The 17,908-nt window shown below is 47.8% G+C and overlaps 1 protein-coding gene across 1 annotated transcript in view; it reads left to right on the top strand.

Annotated features, from left to right (window-relative positions):
• The first annotated feature begins 8,785 nt into the window (after window positions 1-8,785).
• PAXIP1 (PAX interacting protein 1) overlaps window positions 8,786-17,908 on the top strand; it is a 136,341-nt gene continuing 127,218 nt past the window's right edge. Inside the window, exon 1 of the mRNA XM_030198453.1 lies at window positions 8,786-8,985. Coding sequence (XP_030054313.1) covers window positions 8,899-8,985 — 87 coding nt within the window. The 5' untranslated portion in view covers window positions 8,786-8,898. The remainder of the gene's footprint in view (window positions 8,986-17,908) is intronic.

Here is a 17,908-nt window from a genome sequence, read left to right as displayed (position 1 = left end):
GTCCAATCGTTATTGCATATCTGTTGCCAGAAAGTATCCGGGTCTATTTGGCCTCTCGTGGTGTGAGTTGTGTGTTCTCATGTGTGGCGAGAACCCCTTTTTCGCCATTTTAGGGATAGGTTTAGTTTGTAATGGTCGGTCCATGGTGTTTCTGTCCATCTAGTTTGTGTTATGGTTAGGTTCTGATCAGTAGACAGTTTGTATGAGATGAGGTCGAGTGTATGACCCTTCAAGTGGGTTGTTTGCATGTATGGCCATGTAAGATCACATAGATGAAGGAAGTCCTTACATTCTTGTGTGTTGGTAGAGTTTGGGTCTTCAAGGTGAAGGTTAATGTCTCCTAATACTAGTCTTGGAGTTGGATACACATATATTTGAAATGAAATCCATGAAGTCCGCCTGGCTTTCGTTCCAGTTGCATGGTGGTCTGTAAAATAGGACGCAATTTAGGTGGTCGAGCATGGTTTTATGGTGGATTCTGATTGAGGCTATTTCGAGGTGGGTTGTTATAGATTCCGCAGTGGTTTCAATCATGAGGTGAGATCAGTATAAAAGCACTATGCCCCCTCCTCTCTTTTTTTTTCTGGTCCAGTGGGTGATTTTGTATCCTGGAGGACATAGGTTTAAGATGAAAGGGTCCTTCTGATCATGGATCCAGGTTTCAGTGATGAAAAGTAGATCAAGTTTCGCTGACGTGATCCAGTCTGTTATTATTGTTGTTTTGTTTACTACGGATCTGGGTTTAACGTAGCCTATTTGAATTTTTTTGTATGGCTGAGCAACTGCATAATAGGCTGTCCTAATTTTATGTGGGGGGTTAACCTAGCACTGGTCTGAATATCAGTCAGTGCCCTGTTAACCTGCAGGTCCTGGACCACTGTGTTGCCATCCCCCTCTCCCCCCCATTCCAGGGCAGCATAGATGGGTTGGTTGAGAAGAGCGGGTAAAAGCAGCACCTCTCCTCTCCCTCCAACTCAACTTCCCTGCCCCAGATTGCTTCATGCACTTGCCCCTAGTAGCCTCCTTCCTTCTCCCCAACCCTATCCAAACACCCCTGTCTACTCTGGTAGGCTCTCCCACCCCTCATTGCATTCTCACCCAGCAACCACCTCCTTTCCCTCCAAATATAAAAAAAAAAAAGTTTTCCCTGTTGTCTAATGTCCCCCCCCCCCAACCCCTTCCTATCCTCACACAAAAATTCCCTGGTAGTCCAATAGTCCCCTCTCTCCGCCCACCCACAATAGCCCCCCCCCCCCCCCCAAATCCCTTGTAGTTTAGCAGGACCTCCCCTCCCACAGCTAGCCCCCCAACACCGTATCTGAAGAGGCAGGAGCGATGCCCATTCACTCCTGCCTCTGGGCACAGTCATCTGCAAAATGTAAGCACCCTGCCCCCTCCCCCACCCCACATGGTGTATCTTCCATATATGGTAGGAAGACCCCACCTGGTGCATCCCAGGATACACCACATGGTACAAGGATGCGCCATCATTTTGCAATAGATGGTAACCGGAGGTAGGAGCAAATGAGCATTGCTCCTTCCTCATTTAAGGTATGAGGTCACAGGGTAGGTGAGAGGGGGGGGCCATTAGAATACCAGGGATTTTTTTTTTGGACGGGGAATGGAGATTACTAGACTACCAGGGAATTTATGTAGAAGGGATGGTGGAAGGGGGGCCGAGGGGCCACTGGACCACTAGGGCAGGACTTGACAAAGTATAATAGGATCTAGGAGCCAGACTTGGAATGACTAAAAATTTTAATTTATACGTATTTATAAATCGCACATTCATAAATGTGTTCATATATTCCTAGAGGAACTTTGTGCAACTGTGCAGCACAGAATTTTGTGCTTATTATGCAGACTTCTGCAAAGCAGCCACCATTCGGTCTCTCTCCCCCTCCGCAGAGACTGTGCGACCGGAGGAGGAAATGATCTGAGGTACAGTTGGATATTGTGTATCTGGATTTTCAGAAGGTGTTTGACAAAGTACCTCATGAAAGACTCCTGAGGAAATTGGAGAGTCATGGGATAGGAGGTAGTGTTCTATTGTGGATGTTACAAGATAGAAAACAGAGAGTAGGATTAAATGATCAATAGTAATAGAGAAGGGTAGATAATAGAGCGCCCCATGGGTCTGTCTGGGACTGCTGCTTTTTAACATATTTATAAATGATCTAGAGATGGGAATAACTAGTGAGGTAATTAAATTTGCCAGTGACACAAAGAGGCGTATTTTCAAAGCACTTAAACTTACAAATTTCCACAGGTTACTATGGACCTTTGTAAGTGCGTGCTTTGAAAATACGCCTCAAAGTGATTCAAAGTTGTTAAATCGTAAGAGAATTGTGAAAAATTGCAAGAGGACCTTATGAGGCTTGGCATCCAAATGGTTGATGACGCTTAATGTGATGAATGTGGGAAAGAGGAATCCAAACCAAAGTGATGCATGTGGGAAAGAGGAACCCAAACCAAAGTGATGCATGTGGGAAAGAGGAACCCAAACCATAGTTACATGATGCAAGGTTACACATTAGTAGTCACTGCCCAAGAAAAGGATCTAGGTGACATTGATACATTGAAACCCTTTGTTCAATGCACAGCGGTGGCTAAGAATTCAAATAGAATGTTAGGTATTATTAAGAAAGGAATAGAAAACAAAAATGAGGACATTATAATGCCTTTGTATCACTCCACGGTGCGACCGCACCTCGAATACTGTGTTCAATTCTGGTCGGCCCATCTAAAAAAAAAAAAAAAGATATAGTGGAATTAGAAAACGTGTAACGAAGGGTGACGAAAATGATAAAGGGGACGGGACGACTTCCCTATGAGGAAAGGCTAAAGCAGCTAGGACTCTTCAGCTTGGAGAAAAGGCGGCTGAGGGGAGATATGATAGAGGTCTATAAAATAATGAGTGGAGGTGAACGGGCACACAAAGAAGCCACTAAGTAGTAAACTTAAAAGAAATCATCAGAGAAAATATTTCTTCACTCAACATGTAATTAAACTCTGGAATTCATTGCCAGAGAATGTGATAAAAGCAGTTAGCTTAGGGGTTTAAAAAAAAAGGTTTGAATAATTTCCTAAAAGAAATGTCCATAAGCCACCTACCTCAGATAGCCTGAAAATACTCGTCGTTACAATCGACCGCAACCTTACACTTGAGAGCCAACAACTCCACAACAAAGAAAATGTTCCACTCAATGTGGAAACTTAAACGCGTAAAACCTTTCTTCCCGAGGGAAATATTTCGTAACCTAATACAATCAATGGTACTAAGCCATGCAGACTATTGCAACGGAATCCATGCGGGATGTAATGAACAACTCACAATGAAACTCCAGACCGCTCAAAACACAGCAGCCAGGCTGATATTTGGTAAAACACGATTCGAAAGTGCCAAACCCCTCCGAGAAAAACTGCATTGGCTCCCAATCAAAGAACATATTACCTTCAAATTCTGCACCCTGGTCCAGAAAATTATCTACGGCGAAGTCCCAGGCTACATGACAGACCTCATAGATCTACCAACCAGAAACACAACCAGATCATCACGAACATACCTAAACCTCCACTACCCAAACTGCAAAGGACTCAAATACAAAGCAACCTAAGCATCCAGCTTCTCCTATATAAGCACACAACTATGGAACTCACTGCCAAAAGCTGTGAAAACAACCTACGACCATCTAAACTTCAGGAAATCACTAAAATCCAACCTGTTAAAAAAGGCATACCCTACCGACCCAACATAAATGCCTACACTCTGCAACACAACAAAACCAAAGCTTGCAATGGATACTATATAACCTCTCCTCTCTTTGATCCCCATTGTGCCTGAACCTTAATCGACCACATCACCACCATGTATTTCTTTCTCTACCAGACTTGGCGAACGCCTTTATGGTACTATGTAAGCAACATTGAACCTGCAAATAGGTGGGAAAATGTGGGATACAAATGTAACAAATAAATTATTAAGATGAACTTGGGAAAATCCACTGCATATATTCTAAGATAAACAGCATAAAATCTGTTTTTGCTCTGGGATCTTGCCAGGCATTTGTGACCTGGATTTACTGGGCTTGATGGACCTTTGGTTCATCCTAGTGTGGCACTGCTTATGTTCTTATGACTTGGGGGGAGGCAGGAGAGAAGGAAGAGCAATGGAGATATTGTCAAAATTGGGGGAGGCTGTGCAGGAGGAAGAGTGAGGAGAGAAGTTGGATAAGGGTGGGGAAATCAATGGGAACACAGAGGGGTGTTACAGGACTAAGAGAGAGGGATAGAGATACAGAGAAGAGATGCTGAACAGGGCAAGAATAAACACGAATAGGAGAGATGCTCAAAAATTTATTTATTTATTGCATTTGTATCCCACATTTTCCCACCTCTTTGCAGGCTCAATGTGGCTTACAATACATCATGGATAGTGGAAATAAGAAGAGAATATACATTTGGTGTTACAGAAGGATATTGGGTTGCATGGTAATGAATACATGATAATGGTATAGCAGAATACATTATAAGACGTTTCTGGATATATGTGGAGAATATTACATGTGTTGATCTTTGTGGTATATCTTGTCAAAGAGATGGGTCTTCAGTAGTTTGTGGAAGCTGGTCAGTTCATAAATCACTTTTAGGTTGCGTGGTAACGCGTTCTAGAGTTGGCATGGCAGGAAGATGGGGAAAACAGAGAAAGGAGATGATGGACAGGGTGGATAGTGACTTAGTCGAAAGATGAATGGGGGACGTGGAAAGAGAAGAAATGCCAAATGGACTTCCGCCAGGGTAGCTTTACTCATACTACCCCACTCCTCAAGTCGCTTCACTGGCTCCCTATCCGTTTTCGCATCCTGTTCAAACTTCTTCTACTAACCTATAAATGTATTCACTCTGCTGCTCCCCAGTATCTCTCCACACTCGTCCTCCCCTACACCCCTTCCATGGATAATCCTTCTCATCTGTTCCCTTCTCCACTACTGCCAACTCCAGACTTCGCTCCTTCTGTCTTGCTGCACCCTACGCCTGGAATAGACTTCCTGAGCCCCTACGTCTTGCCCCATCCTTGACCATCTTTAAATCTAGATTGAAAGCCCACCTCTTTAACATTGCCTTTGACTTGTAACCACTCGCCCCACCTACCCTCCTCTTCTCTTTCCTCTACACATTGATTTGCTTGCTTTATTTTTGTCTATTAGATTGTAAGCTCTTTGAGCAGGGACTGACTTTCTTCTATGTTTGTGCAGCACTGCGTACGCTTTGTAGTGCTATAGAAATGCTAAATAGTATTAGTAGGACAAGGAGACCCTAGCAAGAGAGTTAAAACAGATGAAAGGGGAAAGGGAAATGGGACTTGATATACCGCCTTTCTGAGGTTTTTTGCAACTACATTCAAAGCGGTTTACATATACTCAGGTACTTATTTTGTACCAGGGGCAATGGAGGGTTAAGTGACTTACCCAGAGTCACAAGGAGCTGCAGTGGGAATCAAACTCAGTTCCCCAGGATCAAAGTACACTGCACTAACCACTAGGCTACTCCTCCAGAATCCAGAAACTGGGTCCAACACAATCAAACATATAAATTGCGGGTGACCGTACTCACCCGCAAATGCGCAGTAGAGACCGAACGTTCAAGGAGCAACACTCCAAACCCCGCCTCCACCAGCAGCTCCTGTACCAAACGTAATGCAGCCAATAGGGAAGGGAGGGGGGCGTGGAAATCGGAGGAGGATGTAATGCAGCCAATAGGGAGTGGGCGTGGAAATCGGAGGATGTAATGCAGCCAATAGGGAGGGAAGGAGGGGGCGTGGAAATCGGAGGACGTAATGCAGCCAACTGGGAGGGAAGGAGGGGGCGTGGACATCGGTGGGGGAGGGAGGGAGGGAGGGTGGAGAAGAGAACCACCATGTACAAGGGCACAGCAGGAACGACGAAGTGGCCGAGGCAACAAAAAAACCCGCAGCAGAAACCAAGCAGGGATCAAAAAACATTCTTGGGCCACAGAAAAAGGTAAACAGGTGCATTCACTCACAGCACACACACACACAGGTCCTGCTTTGCAGCATGAAGCAAAGACATAGCTGTCCCGCCCCTTTGGCTCACTGAACAGCACGAGTCAGCAGAAGGGGCGGAACAACAACATGTATGCGGGGAGGTGGGGAGGGAGACCGGCATGCGACTGAAAAACAAGCCTGCCTTTCAAACTGCTCCAACAACTGACTACAAGGAGACACTGAACCTCCACTGCCACACAGCTCCAACAACTGACTACAAGGAGACACTGAACCTCCAATGAGACATTGAGTACTAACAGCTCACAAGCACTCTCACTCACACACACACACACACACACACACACACACAAGCTGCTCACTCTGTCTCTTTTCCACAGAAACACACCATTAATCACTCACTCTCACACACAGACCCACACACAATATTCTAAGAAGGGGAGGGGAACAACAAAAAACCCTGATTTGCAGCTTATAACAAATGGCTATACAGAGCCACTGACCACCACCACTGAGAGAGCTCACTCTCACGCTGTCTGTCGCTTTATCAGAGAGAAACACTTTCTCTCACTCACTCTCTGACCCAAACACACACACACCCAGTGGTGTGCTGGAGCAGGCTCTCACAGGCTCGTAAGAGCCGGTTGTTAAGTTTTTAAGAATTTTGGGAGCCGGTTGTTAAAGTAGGGCCCTCCATGGCTACTTTAACAACTGGCTCCCAAAATGTGGGCTTGGGCCCCCTGCTGAATTATCTTTTACTTTGCTGGTGGGGATGCTGAGCCCTGCCAGCCAAGTAAATAGACTACTGCTGCTCCCCACTCCTTGTTTCCAGCTCTGGGCAGCAGGCTGGGACTTCTCGAGCATGTGAGAGAAGTTCCAGCATGCTGCTCAGAGCAAGATGTTGGGAGTGGTGGCAGTCCATTTATTGGCTGCCAGCAAAGGTATGCCTAGTGTGCCCACACAAAGGGAGGGAAGAGAAAGAGGCAAGTGTTGCTCCCCCCCCCCCCCCCCCGGCCGGCCCGCCCTTCCAACTGCAGAGCTGGCTACGTCCGGAGAAAGAGCCTGTTAAAAATTTACCAGCACACCCCTGCACACACCCAATCAAACATATAAACGGCAAGTGACCAACTCACCTGCAAATGCGCAGTAGAGTCACTCAGAACGCTAAGAGTGTAGAAGTCCAAGCCCCGCCTCCACCAGCAGTACAGCCCAATAGGGAGGAGGGCTTGGACATGGGCGTGGAAATCGGAGGAGGAGGGAGCAGGGAGGGAAGGAGGTGGCGGAACTGAGGGAAACACCCTGAGGGGGCAGGGGAGAGAGCGGGGTTGGTGGACCAGGGGGGGGGGGGGCATAGGAAAACAAAAAACTAGCCCGTTGTTACGCGCTTAACGGCTAGTTAGAAAAATAAAATGACTAGACAACAAAGAAAATAAAACTCCTTTTTCTATTTATTGATTAAAATGCCAGTTTTTGGCATGTACATCCGTCTTCAAAAAGCGGTGTTAGATATAGCAGGACTCTGTGAAAGAACCCTCACTGGCTTTCAATATCCAGCATAATGGTAGTAAATCTCCAGCTTTGGGATGGACATCTCTTAGCATCTCTGGAACTGGGTATTCACAATAAGGGCTGAGCCTGTCCTGAAGAACCCCTCCCCCCCACTACAAAAACCCTCTATTTGGTTGCCAGGGTTCACATGGAAAGGGTGCTTTTAACTCTCTCAGCTGAGCTCCATTGTGATATCATTGGGGGCGTGGCTAGTCTTCCTAGCTGCTCCACACTCTGTCGTTTTATCATCAGGCTGGTCTGGCAGGGGTAACAAAAGTAAAGAAAACAAATCTAGTTTCAACCAAAAAACACAAAAACAAAACACATTAACCCCCACACGCCAATTACTACTACTATCGCATAGCCAAGAAAAATCCAAGCGTTACGTGTTGTTCCTCACTAGTGGCTGGGCGAACAAAGCCAAAACGTTTCTGTATAGGGCTATTTTACGGGGTGGAAGGGGAAGGAACGAGAGCGAGGCTGGGGAAAACGATGATGCACCTATTCCTAATCTCCATATATCCTTTAACCTTAAGTCTACAATACAAATTGGAAATTGAAGATTATTAAAGTTTTTTTTTTTTATTGAATCCGGGAGGATCCCGCTATATCCGTCCTTTACCTTTTGCCACATTGAAGCCAAAATTAGATAAGAAATGATCTTTCAAGAGATTAGTTAAGACTAAACAAAATGGAAATAAGCTGCAATAAGAATGCATTAAAGAATTCCAAACTTGATACACAACTACGCAGGAAATATTGTCTTCGGAGATTGCTGATAAGAGAGATTTCCTACATGCGGTGGCATAAACCGCCTGTTTTACAGCCTTAAAATACTCTGCTATCTTCGCATCTCCACCTACATGCCAAAGGCGCCTTTTTCCTTACTTCTGGTTTCTTTTATTACGGGCGGGCTCTTTAATCTCCTCCCACTTCCCAAGACCGTATTACTCGGCTCTTGGAAGAGGGGGGGGGGGGGGAGCACAATACAAATACAAAGTTATGTACCCCATTAAATCAAGCAATGAAAAAAGTTAACATAAATGAATAAAAAAAAAAAAACCACAATCTCAAACGAAAAGTAAGTGAATGTTGAAAGCTGGAGAGAACGGTTCTCGTTAAGCTTTCAGCACGCTCTTTCCTCGCCACCCCCTTGGTTTACGTAGTGGTGCGTGCCACGGCGCGCTCTCCGCAGTTTGGCGGCTGCACGAGAGCGGACGAGAAATGTATGTTTTCCTCCTTGTCACGCCAAGTCACTTACAGTGCGGCCGGGGGGCATAAAGGCAAGGTTTGTTAGCACAAGAAAAAAAAATACTTAATCAGAAAAGATGTCGGAAGATCAGGAAGCGATGAAAGTTCCCGAAGAAATGTTCAAAGATGTGAAGTTTTACCTGGTGGGAGACATCGAGCCTCAGGTACTGAGGTGGGGAGTGGGGTTGAGCACTTCTACTTCCGTGTTGGCCCTGGGGTTCTTCTACCCATGCTTGTGCTCGTCATTTTTCAGCTGTTTTCCGAACGTGGCGCAGAACGCGCGAGGCGGATCCTTGTGTACTGAATGGGGGGAGGGGAGGGGATGGCATGGCAGGCCCACTGCTTACATCCGCTTCCCACAGTCAGTGACGGACCTGGGTGCCTGCCCGTATTGAAGTTTAATTTGAGGCCTGCTAACCCTTCTGGACTTGTTTTTGTGCTCGCCGGGTCTAGAGGAGGTTTAGAGGCGCTTTGCTAAATCCTTATTGCGCATGTACGGGTTTGGTTCTGCGCGGGGAAAGGCCTCTTCTCTGCCACGGAGTCTCTCCGCTTCCTGCTCCTCTTCCCCCCCTCCAGGGTTGCAGGAGGTGGTGGCATAACTCTGTATAGGTAGAAATAACCTGCTGCTTGTCGCTCATGTGTGAATATAGTTTTTCCTTTGCTGGCTTTTGAGCTTTCAAACTGAAGTTAATGCTCTGGAAGCGGCACAAGGCCTCACAGTTGCTGTCCTACATCGGGTGCTGACCTTATGAGTTGCATGAATGAGGTTGTGAATATTGAATCTTTATCCTTATGGTTTTGTTTTTGTAATGGCCCATTCCATATCATCAAGCTGATCAATCCATAGACTGGTGGGTTGTGTCCATCTACCAGCAGGTGGAGATAGAGAGCAAACTTTTGCCTCCCTATATGTGGTCATGTGCTGCCGGAAACTCCTCAGTATGTTCTCTATCTCAGCAGGTGGTGGTCACACACAGCAGCAGCAGCTCTGGCTAGGCCTCCAAGCCTAATTTTTAGGTTTTGTTGAGTGCCTGGGGTTGAGGGCTCTTTTGAGCAAGTGCAAACCTGGTGGTGCCAGGTCCCTCCTTTTCTCCCCCCTCCCGCTGGCTCCGTTAAAAAAAAAAAAAAAAAAATTTTAAACGTCTTTAAAGGCGTTTATTTCGACGTTTATTTAAGCGTCTATTGCAGCTACTCACTGGGACACCAGGTCGTTACAACTCGGAGCGGACAGCAGGTAATTTTACCTTTTTATAGCGGGCGGGGGTTCCCCGATTCTTCTCCTCGTGGCACATGGCGTCGGAGGGCGAGGGCGCAAAGGGTCGCTCCCCGGGTCGCTTGAGCGCTTCTAGAGGGGATGCGGGGGTCTTAAAGCCTGATTCGCCCTTGTTGGGTGGCAGTTTCGTGACCGATGAATGTCCCGGTCCTTCCTCCGGCGTGGCGGTTTTTCCCGCCATAAACGCCCATCCCCCGCTCCTCGCCTCCGCCATTTTGGCCGGCCACGCGGCTCGGACGGCTTCTTCTTGGGCCGCCCTTGAGGTTGGAGACATTAATGCCATGAACGCCCTTAATTTGGGCGACGGCACAGAAGCGGCTAAAGTTAAGAGCCGTTCTTCCCGCGCGGCTCCTTCGCGGAGTTTCGCGCCGGACGCCATTTTGGATGCGCAGCAGGCCTCTCCCCCGCTGTTGCGAGCGCCGGTTGAGAGTGCGCCTAGGGCTGTTGCCCAGGCTGCGGAAGTGCACAGTCTGGGGGGTTTCTCCCCCGAGTTTGTTTTGCTGCTGCATCAGGCCTTCCTCATGCACAACGCTGCCCCCGCTCCCTCGTCTGGTAAAGAGGTTGAGGTTCCCAGAGGTAAACGCCCTCGGGTTGATTCCCAGGCCTTGGAGGAATTTGTCTCCTCCGATGTAGATGAGGGCAGCGTGTCTGAGGTCTCCCAACGGTCCTTTGCGGATTCCTTGGAGGAGACGGATCCCCGCTCGGATGGAGCGGATGACCCCTCTGCAGCGCGGCTTTTTCGCCCAGAGGATTTGCCCAACCTGTTGTTACAGGCCATGGACACTTTGAAGATTTCCTCTCCGGAGGACGTCTCTCCCTCAGCCCCTGTTGGCTCTGCCATTATGCTGGGGACGAAGCGCCCGCCTAGAACCTTCCACGTGCATGATGCCATGCACACCTTAATTTCGGCTCAATGGGATGTCCCAGAAGCGAGCCTTAAAGTGGCTAGGGCTATGTCCCGCCTCTATCCTTTGGCTGTGAGTGAACGTGAGGCCTATCTGTGGCCTACCGTGGATTCTTTAATCACTGCGGTGACTAAGAAAACGGCGTTGCCGGTGGAAGGTGGCACGGCCCTAAAGGACGCCCAAGACAGGAGATTGGAGGCGGCCTTAAGGTCGTCCTTTGAGGCGGCTGCTTTAAGTTTGCAGGCCTCAGTTTGCGGCTCCTATGTGGCCAGGGCGTGCCTGACTATGGTGCAGCGGGCTTCCCCCTCGGATCATTCCTTGAGGGATGATTGGCCAGCCCTGGAATCGGGCTTAGCCTATGTGGCAGACTTGCTGTATGATGTCTTGAGAGCCTCAGCTAAAGGCATGGCTCAGACAGTCTCTGCGCGGCGGTGGCTTTGGCTGAAACATTGGTCTGCTGACCACGCCTCTAAATCCCGCCTGGCTAGGTTGCCTTTTAAAGGCAAGCTGCTCTTTGGGGTCGAGCTGGACAAAATCGTGACCGATCTCGGCACATCTAAGGGCAAGAAGTTACCAGAGGTCAGGGCTCGGGCTAGTGCTCGTCCCGGTACCTCCAGAGGACGGTTTCAGGAAGCCCGTCGGTACCGCCCGGGCAGGTCGGGTTCTTCTGCCCCTTCTTCCTTTAAGAGGCATTTCTCCCCCAAGCAGCGTTCCTTTCGCAGAGACCGCCGTCCCGGAGGTGCTCCCTCCGGTCCTCCCCCAGGGTCTCGTACCCAATGACGGGGTCTTGGTCCACGCCCCAGTGCAGATTGGAGGACGGCTGTCCTCGTTTCTGGGCGAGTGGACCACAATAACTTCAGACGCTTGGGTGCTGGAAGTCATCAGAGACGGCTACAAGCTAGAGTTCTGCCGACCCTTAAGAGACGGGTTTGTACTCTCTCCCTGCAAGTCTCCGGTCAAAGCTGTGGCAGTGCAGCAGACTTTGGACAATCTGATCCGCCTGGGTGCGGTCGTTCCGGTGCCAGAAAGTCAGCTTGGCAAGGGGCGTTACTCCATTTACTTTGTGGTACCAAAGAAAGGAGGTTCTGTCCGGCCTATCCTCGACCTCAAAGGGGTCAATCGGGCCTTGAAAGTGCGGCACTTTCGCATGGAGACTCTCCGCTCTGTTATAGCGGCAGTGAAGGCAGGGGAGTACCTGGCTTCCTTGGACATCAAGGAAGCGTACCTGCATATTCCCATCTGGCCTCCTCATCAACGCTTTCTGCGTTTTGCAGTCCTGGGCCGACACTTCCAGTTCAGAGCCCTCCCGTTCGGGTTGGCTACTGCTCCGCGGACCTTTTCCAAAGTAATGGTGGTCATAGCGGCCTTCCTGCGAAAGGAAGGAGTACAAGTCCATCCTTATCTGGACGACTGGTTGATCCGAGCCCCCTCTTATGCAGAGTGCGGCAAAGCTGTGGACCGGGTAGTTGCTCTTTTGAGCTCCCTGGGATGGATCATCAACTGGGAGAAGAGCCAGCTGCGCCCGACTCAGTCCCTGGAGTATCTGGGAGTTCGATTCGACACCCAAGTGGGCAGAGTGTTCCTGCCAGACAATCGGATTGTCAAACTTCAGGCTCAGGTGGACCAGTTCCTGGTAGCCTCTCCTCTTCGGGCTTGGGACTATGTGCAGCTGTTGGGCTCTATGACGGCCACGATGGAAGTAGTGCCCTGGGCCAGGGCTCATATGAGACCACTACAACACTCTCTGCTGCAGCGCTGGACTCCGATGTCGGAGGATTATGCGGTGCGTCTTCCCTTGGATCCAGCAGTGCGCAAGGCGCTGAGCTGGTGGATGCAGGCAGACAAGTTGTCTGCAGGAATGCCTCTGGTGACCCCAGAGTGGATTGTCGTCACGACGGACGCCTCATTGTCGGGCTGGGGAGCCCACTGCTTGGGAAGGACAGCGCAGGGGCTCTGGTCTCCTGCAGAGGCGAAGTGGTCTATCAACCTCCTGGAACTCAGAGCCATTCGGTTGGCGCTTTTGGAGTTCATCCCGGTACTGGTGCTGAAGCCTGTACGGGTACTGTCGGACAATGCCACGGCTGTGGCCTATGTCAACCGCCAGGGAGGTACCAAGAGCGCCCCTCTAGCCAAGGAGGCTATGAGTCTATGCCAGTGGGCGGAAGCGAACCTGGAACAGCTGTCAGCGGCCCACATTGCCGGAGTCATGAATGTCAAGGCGGACTTTCTCAGTCGCCATACCTTGGAGCCCGGAGAGTGGCAGCTATCTGCTCAGGCGTTCTTGGACATCACGAAGTGCTGGGGCCAGCCGAGCCTAGATCTGATGGCGTCATCGGCCAATTGCCAAGTGCCGCGCTTCTTCAGCAGAGGACGGGACCCTCGATCCCTGGGAGTAGATGCTCTTCTCCAACAATGGCCGACACAAGAGCTTCTCTATGTGTTCCCACCCTGGCCCATGTTGGGCAGGGTCCTAGACCGGGTGGCAAGACATCCCGGCAGGATAATCCTGGTGGGTCCGGATTGGCCCAGACGTCCCTGGTATGCGGACTTGATCAGGCTCTCAATCGACGATCCTCTGCGGCTGCCAGTGGAGCAGGGCCTGTTACATCAGGGTCCCGTGGTGATGGAGGATCCCTCCCCCTTTGGTCTTACGGCCTGGCTATTGAGCGGCAGCGTCTGAGGAAGAAGGGCTTCTCAGACAAGGTCATCGCCACTATGCTGAGAGCGAGGAAACGCTCTACTTCTACTGCTTACGCCAGGGTTTGGCGTATCTTTGCAGCGTGGTGTGAAGCAGGCTCACTTTCTCCCTTCACTGCTCCAATTTCTTCAGTGTTGGCGTTCCTGCAAGAAGGTCTGGACAAAGGCCTGTCGCTCAGTTCCCTTAAGGTCCAGGTAGCGGCTCTGGCTTGCTTCAGGGGCCGCCTGAAGGGTGCTTCCCTGGCTTCCCAGCCAGATGTGGTGCGCTTTCTCAAGGGAGTTAATCACCTGCGCCCTCCTCTGCACTCAGTGGTGCCTGCGTGGAATCTCAACCTGGTGCTAAGAGCATTGCAGAAGCCGCCGTTTGAACCCTTGTCGAGGGCATCTCTGAAAGACCTGACGTTGAAAGCAGTCTTTTTGGTGGCTATCACTTCAGCCAGAAGAGTTTCCGAGCTCCAGGCGCTCTCATGTCGAGAGCCTTTTCTGCAGTTCACTGAGGCAGGAGTGACTATTCGCACAGTGCCTTCCTTTCTGCCCAAGATTGTTTCTCGCTTCCATGTGAATCAGCAGCTCTGTCTCCCTTCCTTTCGTAGGGAGGACTACCCAGAGGAGTACTCTGCTCTTAAATATCTGGATGTGAGACGAGTCATCATCAGATACTTGGAAGTGACCAATGATTTCCGGAAATCGGATCATCTGTTTGTCCTGTTTGCAGGTCCTCGTAGGGGTCTGCAGGCTGCTAAGCCTACAGTGGCAAGATGGGTCAAGGAAGCCATTGCAGCGGCTTATGTGGCCGCAGGGAAGGTGCCGCCTATCCAGCTGAAGGCTCACTCCACAAGAGCTCAGGCGGCCTCGATGGCAGAGGCCGGTTCCGTCTCCTTGGAAGAGATATGCAAGGCGGCAACTTGGGCTTCGGCCCATACATTCTCCAAGCATTACCGCTTGACTGTGGCTGCTCGGGCGGAGGCCCGGTTTGGAGCTTCAGTGTTGCGGTCAGGGATTTCTATGTCCCGCCCTGGGTGAGTACTGCTTCGGTACATCCCACCAGTCTATGGATTGATCAGCTTGATGATATGGAAGGTAAAATTATGTATAATCATACCTGATAATTTTCTTTCCATTAATCATAGCTGATCAATCCATAGCCCCTCCCAGATATCTGTATTGTTTTATTCTGGTTGCATTTCAGGTTCACGTTTACTCTTCAGTTACTTCAGAAAGACTTCGTGTTCAAGTTTTTTCACTTGGATTCTTCAAGAGTTAAGACGAGTTTGTGTTACAGTGAGCTGCTGCATTCCTCTCCCCTCCGTTTTACGGGGCTGGATTGAGACTTATAATTCTGCCGGCACTCCCTCCCGCTTCGTGCGGCTGTAGGGCAGTTTTGTACCCCTCCCGCTTCGGCGGTGTTAGGGTCAGTCAGCTCCTCCCGCGGTTGCGGTTGCAGGATAAGCCAGATCCCCCCGCATCGGCGGGGTGGTGTCCCTCCCCCGCTCCGCGGGGATGAGCTGGACGGATTCCCCTCCCCCACTTGTGTGGGGATGAGCTGGGTTAATTCCCCTCCCCCGTTTCGGCGGTGGTGAGCTGGGCAGAGTGTCCCTTCGTGGGTGTAATTCTCTAAGTGCTGAGTCCTGCGGATGGAGCTTTGATATCGACATACTGAGGAGTTTCCGGCAGCACATGACCACATATAGGGAGGCAAAAGTTTGCTCTCTATCTCCACCTGCTGGTAGATGGACACAACCCACCAGTCTATGGATTGATCAGCTATGATTAATGGAAAGAAAATTATCAGGTATGATTATACATAATTTTACCTTTTTTTTCTAAATCTCACAAAAGAGCAATCTTGGATATCTAATAATGAAAAATTGAAAATATAGCAATACAAGATATCCTCAGATAATCCTGAAATGTGTTTATTCATTAGGAGGAAAAACCTCAAATTCAAAAGGATTATCTGAGGATATCTTGTATTGCTATATTTCCATTTTTTTTCCAAGCATCATTTCGCTTAGTGTATTTACCCTTACAATTTTTGTTTTGTATTCTCTTTTTAACCAAGTGTCATTACCCAGTGTTAGGTTGGCTTTTGCTAGCCTGTGGAGTTTAACAGAAGTTCTCTAGCTTTCACCGTTTCATGTGTACACAGATACTATGCAGTAATGCTCTACTGAATTAAAAGTTTTATTACTGCGAAACGATTTTTGAAATTATTTTTAGCAAGTCAGTCACACTCGTTTGGAATAATATCACGTGTATTTGAATCTTTTATTCCTGTTGGATATCTTGCATTCCCCCTGTTTTTGTTTTTTTGACTTTGTGGTATTAGGTGAGGATGGAGACAGAGTGAAAGAGTACTTTAGGGTTATGACTCCACTGTTCCCATCTGTTTTTAGGTAAGGGATGTTCAGATATTCTGTCTTCCCCTTATCGGTCCTGTCTGTCTGTCCTGATTTAGGTTGTAAGCTCTTTTGAGCAGGGACTGTCTTTTCTTCATGTTCAATTGTGAAGTGCGGCGTAAGACTGGTAGCGCTATAGAAGTGAGGTAGCGCTATAGAAATGATTTATAGTACTAGTAGATATTCACTGATCTGCTGCTGATCTGTTTCCCCTTGTGATGGCTTATGTTGTTTATACTCCTGCAAGTGACCCTTTTTTTTTGGGGGGGGGGGGTCCAAAAAGTGTAAAAAAAATATTTCTATGTTATAAGAATAAAACAAAGGAAAATAAGGTGACACTTTATTGGATGAACTTTGAGATATTTTTGACAAGTTTTTAAAGGCAGAAAGAACCCTTTTCTGGTCAGATATGTTATGTGTCCATCAAGAATCACAGATCTAGCTAATGTTTCATCAGTTTATAAATAAGAGTTCAGGGCTGGGCACTAGCTAACAAGTTAAGGGGGTCTTTTACTTAGGTGCACTGGCATTTTTAGTGCGCATTAAAAATAGGCACGTGCTAAATGCTAAAGATGCCTGTAGGAATACATGGGTGTCTTTAGCGTTTAGCGCACGCCTATTTTTAGCATGCACTAAAAACGCCAGCGCGCCTTAGTAAAAGACCCCTTAACTGAATCCGAATAAGACAGAAGTTCTTTGGTTAAAAAATCCAGATGTTACAATACCCTTCTCAATAATTCTGACTAGTAATAAAGTGGTACCAGTTGAATCTGACTCAGAGTATTAGGGAGTATTCTTGATTCTTCGCTGACTTACTTCAGTTAGACTAACTTTTAAGCTTAATAAGTTTACTAGTATTTCTGGTTGTACAACAAAATTGCATTGGTTCCCTGTAAAAGACTACATATTATTCAAAGTGGCATGTTCATTATTTCAGATTATTCATGACTTTACTTCTGAGCTTTTGACAAATATGGTTTTGGAGACATTGTTTTTCCTCTCACTTGCGTGACCAATTCTTTGTCCTCCCATGTTTAGAAAAATGCATTTCCTGAAAATGGTTAACTGTTTTTTCAGTTGTCATAGTCTCATTATGGAACTCCTTTCCTTTTTATATCGGGATTGAACAAAATTATTTGAAGTTTAAACCCCCCCCCCCCCCCAAACTAAAAACATATTTCTTTGATCGGTCACAATTTCAATGCAGTTGATCTGATGAGATGTTGAGTGTTTTTTTTGCTACTTTGTATTTTATATGGTTACTGATTCTTTAACAGAAATCACTAAAGAAATGAACTACAGTTTCCATATGATGAACTCATGGGCGGATGCTTTTCAACTAAAACTCAATGCAGATAAAACATAATGTCTCATCCTCTCATCACAATACAACAAGTACAAACCCACTATTTAAATACCCCAAACTTTACCCTTCCTGTTTCAGAAAGTCTGAAAATTCTCAATCTTATCAAAACCTTACACTAGAAAACCATGCGAAAAACACAACAAAGAAAATGTTTCAATGTGGAAACTCAAAAGAATAAAACCTTTCTTCCCAAGAGAAACATTCTGCAGACTGGTACAGTTATTGGTACTAAGCCAACTAGACTACTGCAATGCTATCTATGCCGGTTGCAAATAACAAATAATAAAAAAAAATTCAAACTGCAGAAAACACGGCTGCCAGACTCATATTTGGCAAAATGAAATATGAAAACGCCAGACCCTTAAGAGAAAAACTACATTGGCTTCCATTAAGAGAACGCATTGCATTCAAGGTCTGCACCCTGGTTCATAAGATCATACACGGTGA

Source organism: Microcaecilia unicolor, chromosome 1 (assembly GCF_901765095.1).
Source record: "Microcaecilia unicolor chromosome 1, aMicUni1.1, whole genome shotgun sequence".
Lineage (NCBI taxonomy): Eukaryota > Metazoa > Chordata > Amphibia > Gymnophiona > Siphonopidae > Microcaecilia > Microcaecilia unicolor.
Note: the sequence above shows the minus strand (reverse complement) of the source record. Positions and strands in the feature narration are given on the sequence as shown.